The sequence below is a fragment of the Anguilla rostrata genome, chromosome 3 (genome assembly GCF_018555375.3).
Source record: "Anguilla rostrata isolate EN2019 chromosome 3, ASM1855537v3, whole genome shotgun sequence".
In the NCBI taxonomy this organism is placed as follows: Eukaryota; Metazoa; Chordata; class Actinopteri; order Anguilliformes; family Anguillidae; genus Anguilla; species Anguilla rostrata.
Window position 1 is genome coordinate 1,810,953 of NC_057935.1, and position 7,948 is coordinate 1,818,900.

The 7,948-nt window shown below is 45.2% G+C and overlaps 1 protein-coding gene across 3 annotated transcripts; it reads right to left on the reverse strand.

Moving 5' to 3' along the window:
* Positions 1-999: 999 nt before the first annotated feature.
* bod1 (biorientation of chromosomes in cell division 1) lies at positions 1,000-5,562 on the reverse strand. Of its 3 annotated transcripts, none has more exons than XM_064325343.1 (4): positions 5,276-5,562; positions 3,891-4,015; positions 2,222-2,485; positions 1,000-1,598 (listed from the first exon to the last, which is right to left on the reverse strand). In XM_064325343.1, the coding sequence occupies exons 1-3, from the start codon at positions 5,411-5,413 to the stop codon at positions 2,287-2,289; spliced, it is 462 nt and encodes a 153-aa protein (XP_064181413.1). In that variant the 5' UTR covers positions 5,414-5,562; the 3' UTR covers positions 1,000-1,598; positions 2,222-2,286. The 3 variants fall into 3 exon arrangements, with proteins under 3 accessions (XP_064181413.1, XP_064181412.1, XP_064181414.1); XM_064325342.1 differs by having other exon boundaries at positions 2,214-2,485; XM_064325344.1 differs by having other exon boundaries at positions 2,193-2,485.
* Positions 5,563-7,948: the final 2,386 nt, after the last annotated feature.

Consider the following 7,948-nt stretch of genomic DNA (forward strand, 5'->3'; position numbering starts at 1 on the left):
TTCACAGCCATGTTTATTACCATTTATGTACTCTTACATACGTCTGTAGAACTCACTGAGTTTACTATGCCATACTTACGACTAGCTATGCTTATGCTAACGACTTTGTTCATGAATAAGTGAGAATTGTTCTTATACCTTTTGTTTGTATGTCAATGACCTTTGGTATGCACTTACTGTATGTTGCCTTGGATAATAGCATCTGCCAAATAAATGTAATGTGTGTAATGTAATTGTGTGTGATGCTCAAGTTGCTCTGGGTTAGAGTGTCTTGCTAAATGCCTTAAATGTACTGTAAATTATTATTAAAAACATGTGGCCAATTCATATCACCAGCCACACTGAAAACCCAACCATGGAATGAGCTTCTGTTGCTACTGAATGTTGGGATGGATCGTTTTCCACGTCGGCTCCTCCACTGACAGCAGTCCGGGAACGACTGGGACAGAAGACGTGCTCGAGAACAATTCTGGGATTATTAAGCCCCGCCCACAGAGCAGGGAGGCGGGGCTTTGAGAGCGGACACAGAGGACACCTTCAGCTCAGGCTTCTGTGCTATGGCAGGAACACAAACAATGACTTCTGTCTGCCCCCAAATAAGATACAGGGGGGTTTACAGCAAGGGGGGTTCACTTTTTAATGCAGGGACTCCAACCAGGATCAAAGGCATCCAGAATAACCCCTTAAGAAATAAAAAAGAGGTCCATATTTTTAAATATTTTTCCAAATTGTTGCATAACAAATCTGGCTAGGGACCCCCACAGTATCTTCAAGGACCCACCCCGTTGAAATCCCAGGGGTTACACTGTGTATTATCCAGATTAGAGTAACTTGTGATCAACAATTAACCAAAACTGCTCACTGTTCTGGTTTAGGTCATTACATAAATCATATGTAATGTTAATTCAGAGATATTGTGACAACAGAAAGAAAAAAAAATTGTCTTCAACGTTGTAGCTTGTTCAGGGCTCTCATCCCCCCAATTCACAGTGAGAGCCATACAGTAAGAAAACTTTATTCAAAATGCACACATAGAACAGACAAGTTCCACATTTCCCCACTGTACAGCATTTCAAAAGTAGCTTTCAAAATGAAACAAAAAATAAACGTTTCATTCAAAAAGTCCATTGCACAACAAAAAAATTAAAATGGGAACCATCTACTAATTTAGAACATAAAGTTCAATGCTTAACTTTTTGGTTTCTGTTAAGAGGGAAACTGGGAAAAATACAGACATCAGTGCAAATGCAGATAAGAATCGGTAAAATTCCGCTTGGGAACGTCGGGAACGCTGAAGAGTAGTGGCACCTGTCAGCGCAGCCGGCAGAATTCCCTACCGGAACAGTCCATGACACGTTCCCTGTACAGACTGCTCTCCAGTAGCGCTGCTAACAGCGTTGCTAACATCCCAGCGAATCTACAGGTGTCCTCTTCAGGCCTTAAACCCCAGGCAGGAGGCGCAGAACCATCCCCTTAAATCCCAGCGATCCCGGCCGTGTAAGGTCACTGCTCCCAGTGGTGTACGCGTCCGTTTTTCCCCGACGCAGGAAGAGTCCGACGGCGACTGCCAGACGGAACATGCCACAGAGCAGTGGAACCTTCAACGACGAAGAAAACAAAATGTCAACGCAAACAACCACTGCGCCTTGTGGCGTTATAAGCAAACACTCACCAGTATGTGTTCATATCCAGTAACAGAACCTAGTTTACACCAGTATGTGTTCATATCCAGTAACAGAACCTAGTTTACACCAGTATGTGGTCATATCCAGTAAGAGAACCTAGTTTACACCAGTATGTGGTCACATCCAGTAACAGAACCTAGTTTACACCAGTGTGTGTTCATATCCAGTAACAGAACCTAGTTTACACCAGTATGTGGTCATATCCAGTAAGAGAACCTAGTTTACACCAGTATGTGTTCATATCCAGTAAGAGAACCTAGTTTACACCAGTATGTGTTCATATCCAGTAAGAGAACCTAGTTTACACCAGTATGTGGTCATATCCAGTAAGATAGCTTAGTAAATCAGTAGCTTTATTAGCATGGGCAGGTGCTGTAGTGCCCGAGTCTAAGATCTATGCGAACCTCCATTTTGTCTGAGTGGCCAGCTCCTTCTGCTAATCAATGAGGACCATTTAGGAGAGTCGACTTAGCATAACCTAATCCGATCGCCGCTTTAAAAACGTACAGAATGCAAATACACACATACATCCGTACACAGTCCTGCAGGGTCGTCGTCGTTCTCCTCCCCCCCCCCCCCGCCGCCCCGAAAGCTGCGCCCCTCATGGCGTTTTCGGCGTGGCGGAGGGCATCTCCTGCTGCTCGGCCTCCGGCGCCGGGTTTGGCACTCCCTCCTCCCTGGTCTCGGCGGCCAAAAAATCATGAATGGCGTTCTCTATGTGGGGTCTGAAAATGTGGTTGAGTTTGGGGTCCACCACCTGAGTGATGATTCTGTCCACACCGGACTCCAGCATGCCTGACCTGCTCGGAACACAGACGGGCACTGTGTTACTGCACCCCGCCCCCCTGTCCATTCCCCCCCCCACCCCCACATCCACCCGCCCACCCGCCCGTCGCCGTGGCAATTAGAGGGCTCGGAGCAGGGAGCACAAGCCGGCCTCTCATGCCGTCAGCCTCGATTAGCGAGAGCGGCCGCCACGTGCTCCGCTCCGACCCGGCGTTGCCGTAGCGAGACCGACGCCCGCGCTGCCCGGCAACGGCACACCACAGGGAAACACAAACTCATTTACAGCTTCACGGTTACCGTTAGCTCAGCTTATTAACCATACCACTCAGAAACAAGAACTCACTGCATCTTTACACCGCCTTCACTGCAGCTCTACACCACCGCTCACTGCATATTTACACCACCGCTCTCTGCATATTTACACCACCTTCACTGCAGCTCTACACCACCGCTCACTGCATATTTACACCACCGCGCTCTGCATCTGTACACCACCTTCACTGCAGCTCTACACCATCGCTCACTGCATCTTTACACCACCTTCACTGCAGCTCTACACCACCGCTCACTGCATATTTACACCACCGCTCACTGCATATTTACACCACCGCTCTCTGCATCTTTACACCACTGCTCACTGCATCTGTACACCACCTTCACTGCAGCTCTACACCACCGCTCACTGCATCTTTACACCACCTTCACTGCAGCTCTACACCACCGCTCACTGCATCTGTGCACCACCTTCACTGCATCTTTACACCACCTTCACTGCATCTTTACACCACCTTCACTGCATATTTACACCACCGCTCTCTGCATCTTTACACCACCTTCACTGCATCTGTACACCACCTTCACTGCATCTTTACGCCACCGTTCACTGTATTTTTACACCACCTTCACTGCATCTTTAACACCACCTTCACTGTATTTTTACACCACCTTCACTGCATCGGTACAACACCTTCACTGTATATTTTTACACCACCTTCACTGCACCTGTACAACACCTTCACTGTATCTTTACACCTCCTTCACTGCACCTTTACACCACCGCTCACTGCATCTTTACACCACCTTCACTGCATCTGTACAACACCTTCACTGCATCTTTACACCACCTTCACTGCATCTGTACAACACCTTCACTGCATCTTTACACCACCGCTCACTGCATCTTTACACCACCACTCACTGCATCTTTACACCACCGCTCACTGCATTTTTACACCACCGCTCACTGCAACTTTACACCACCTTCACTCGCCACGCCTGTTTTTTTTTTACAGTCATGTTACCAACTCTTGATGATCATTAGCGGCTCTGCAATCAAAACACACTGGCATTGCTCAAGCGTGGGTGGTTTCCAATGCAACCATGCAGCACCGGCTAAACGCTAGCAGACGTCATACTTACTGCACCACACTCTGTCTCAGGCCATTGCGAACCTGGTTTTTGTTGATGGACGGGTTCCACTCCTGGGTGCTCAGGTGCGAGGACACAAAGTTGTCCACCTTCTGTCGTAAATTCTGATAGGCAGGCTGGAAACACATTCGAAAAACAAAGGCAGGTAAATCTGAAGGTAGAACCACAAGGGATCTCATATCAGCTAACAGCCTTATGATGATGCCTTAATAAAATATAATTCAAACAATATTAACAAAACAAGACGATATCCATAAATTGTCTCTCTGAGTATTTGCAGTAGCTCAACTGATTATTTCACACCATAAACCAGCAGTGTGGCACAGCGGTTAGGGGAACTGGTGTGTAGGCCAGAGGTTGCAGGCTCAGTTCTTTAGTGGGACACTGCTGTAGCACCGGTGAGCAAAGTATTAACCCCAAATTGCTTCTGTACATACCCGACTACATAAATTAACACTGTTACACTGACATGTAACAGTGTAAAGGACACTGAAAAAGAATATCAGCAAAATGCGAATACTGACACCAATTAGCATTGTTATATTAATTTTAGTGACACACGTGAAAAATGTAAAAAGTCTTTAGTTGAATCTATGGTTAAAAAATACACAACAAACGATTTAAACAACAAACTTAGTTTGCCAAAAAAAAAAAAAAAAACCTGATTTGTAACTAGCAAGCTAGCTAGCCTTCAGGAGATGTGATTAACTTAAATCAGTGAATGTTGCAAACTAGCTAGACTGCATAGCCAATCATTGAATCAAATCCAGCAAGAGCAGTCATAACAAAGCACAATGAATGAGTACGCCCTGTCCGACTTCTCCAATGACAGACTTAGCATCGCAATGTACTCACAGGACGAGATTTGAGAAGCCAAGACCGCTTCTGAAAAACAGGCCAACAGGCTAAATGCCTAATCAAATCTATCTTGAACTGTCCGGATAAAAAGCTAATTAGCTAGCTAGCAGGATTCGTAGAAAGCTAACGAACGGGCAGGCTAGCTAGCTAATGTTACATACACACCCAGGTGTTGGCGAACAATAACAATGCTTCAAGATAGACTGCTACATTTGACTGAAGTTATCTGATAGAAATATATCCATAAACCATTAGCTAGCAAATGGATTTTAGATGCGTGTTCACTTTTCAAAGATAATCTAGGAAACTTTGTGGTAATTAACCAGACTACTCTACCGCTAACGCGCTTATTAATGCGAAAGGCATCGTTAGCTAGCAAGCACGCAAACAACCAACCTGGCCCACGCTGTTCAAATCAAATAGCAATACATATACGTTAACAATGTAGCTTGAAAGCTAATGTTGGTTAGGCACAGTCTTATTCACAGACCCGTAGCTAGCTCGTAAAGGTTAGCCACCTTTGTGTCCACGTCTCCCAGACAGTCTCTTCGGAATTCATCAAACAGGCCACGGTTCTTCAAATGCTCTACAATTAGGCCTATTAAATGAGGATCCCCCGGCGTCAGGTTAACCGTGCTGCCGCTGCCGTCCGCCATCTCCAAACCAGACAGTCCGAAGCAGGCTACCACAGAAGGATTACGTCTTAAAACTCTCGATTCGGATCAAGAAAACGGGAACAATAGCTGTAGGAAAACAATGGCCTGCAGCGAGATCCTCGTTTCCAAAACGGAAGTGATCATTGCGCGTCACTACAAATACCACAATGCATTGCCAAATGCGGATCCGGCGTGTAACCCGTGTACCAGCTTTGCCCCGCTAGGAGCATGTCAGCTTGCATAGACAGTTACGTTAACACAGGTTCAGATGTAAAATCGCCTAGAATTTTAACAGCACAACTTTAAATAAGTGATTCATGTTTCAAGAGGGTACGTTGTGGCTAATGGCTGCGCTATGCATTCAACGATGTACCATAACCCTGGACTTGAGCCATACTTAGAAGTGCCAAGAACTGAGGGTTCTCGTGGCTCCTGATGTCACCAGTGACCCTGTGGCACTGAGAAGCTGTGGGCCACTCAGAGACATACAGAGAGAACAGTTCTCTGTGTGTCTTTGTGTCTCTGGGAATAGTCCTGGGCCAAGTTTTGGTAATGAACCTCCAGCGACCCACAGGCCGTTATTACAATGCCCTGCATCTGGCCCATTATTCATGCCTTTTTCTTAACTCCTCTCTTCCGAGAAAATTGCGCAGAGCAGAAAGGAGTCAGCCGGGTAATGCACTGGCCCACCCTGAGCGCGAGCGGGTCAGCCGAGGTCTGCGCTGCGTCACGAGCTGCGCTAGTTACAGTCCAATAGGTAGGACATGCTACTGAACACGCTGTCCCTGATAAATGCGCCATTGAGAGAGAAATGTTCTCATGATGTAATGGTCGCTCGAACCCACACTTGTGCACATACGAAACTCACTGACACGCTCGCGCACGCACATAGGCCTACGCTCTTTTCGAAAGAACAATCGACTGATTGTGCACTGTCAAAATGGATTTGACCGAGGCAGCATTTTTTTGGGTCACATCTAGAAAATAAATAAAAAGCTATGAAATAGCATAGACGTGTTACAAATAGAGAGCATAGTAACAATGTCAATGTTCTTTTACACATTTAATGTTGTGAAGAGCCAGATTTATGAATGAATGGAAGGAAGGTGATATGACTGACATATAGTATGAAACCGTTTCAGGAGAGAAAAGCTGTCAGGATGAGATGGAGCAGATTGTCTAACAGCTGGGTTTGTGGTATAGGATGTATTTTAAATGACAGTGATAGCAGTCAGCGCCTCCCTGGCTCCCAGCAACTGGTTGCCAGGCAACTAGAGAGAGGAGACACGGTGGTGCATGAAGAGGAGAGCATCAGTGCAGCGGATGAGAGGGACAGGTGTCTGGATCTCAGGTAGGCCCAGATTCACCCCTTTTATCAGACAGGTGGCCGAACAGGTGGCTCTGACCCAAGACAAAACTGTGCAGTCTTTCACAAAATCTAGCGACTGAAATCAATGGTGCTTGTGCTTGTATGGAAATGTGGATATGAGCTGTGTATTCCAAATACAAAAAATCAAAGCAAAACAAAATAGACTTAAATGTAGCTTGATGGATACTGGAATGAACAACAGGTCAGTCACATCTACAACTATGTAGCAGTGGCTACAATCTCAGTACTGGCGCCCCCTGTGTTCCAATCAGAACTGCATTCCCTGCATCATAAAGTTGTTAATTGTCCTTAATTATATATTTTGAATGTCTATTAACGGATGACTAACCCTCTTAAGAAATAGCTGCAAGACTTTAAACCCAGAAAAATTCACTGAGTAGGATAGTAAAAAAACAACAACAAGAGATCTGTTGTTTCACTAGTTAATTGTAAAAGTAATGCAGAACTTATTAAAAACAATTAAAAACAAAAATGTAGATGTAGTTTCTTTAGATACCACTAGAGGGAAACATAACATCACACTGCAGGTGTGGGCGTGATATTGGTTGAAAGGATAGGCATACTTACTGTGTCAATGATTTTTTTTTTCCTCTTTTAGATTCATGGCCTAGGTTTAACTGACAGTTCCTCCACGTTGTCTTTCGTCCTCTGTACACAGCAGTGCCCCAGTGCTACAGATCTCACCTGCAGTTTATTACAGAGCAAGTCTTGAAAACGGAATAGGGATATATTAAATAATAAGAACACACTGGGTAGTGAACAAATAGTTTTGTTTTGTTTTTTAAATGTTACACTCTGCACAGTGTGCAGCCCATCAGAGCTCTGATAATCCTCTTCCAGGGCGTTGGCACTCCTTGGTACTTGAATCTGTGTGTCTCAATTTTTTTTATTGAACATTTACTTAAACATCAGTTAAGAGCTTAGTTCTGTTTTGGGGCGGGCACTGTTTTCTGTAATACTGGGCCAATATTTTTCCTCTAACTTCCACAGTGAGTAAACAAATGCATTCTGGTGCAGTTGGCCCCCGGGGATTGTGAATGTATCCCAGCAGTGTTTGCAAGCAGGCTGTTCCTTAGATGTGGCACGGTGCCATCCATGGCGGTAACAGATTGGTCTTAGACACATCAAAGTAAGATTCATCGCCT

What these genes read in the sequence shown, in the direction of transcription:
- bod1 (XM_064325343.1), bottom strand. Translation starts at nt 5,413, where the DNA reads ATGGCGGACGGCAGCGGCAGCACGGTTAACCTGACGCCGGGGGATCCT. An exon ending in TGGGAGACGTGGACACAAAG is followed by an intron (nt 4,016 to 5,275) that starts GTGGCTAACCTT and finishes ATGTGTTTCCAG; the next exon opens with CCTGCCTATCAGAATTTACG. An exon ending in CTGAGACAGAGTGTGGTGCA is followed by an intron (nt 2,486 to 3,890) that starts GTAAGTATGACG and finishes TGTTCCGAGCAG; the next exon opens with GTCAGGCATGCTGGAGTCCG.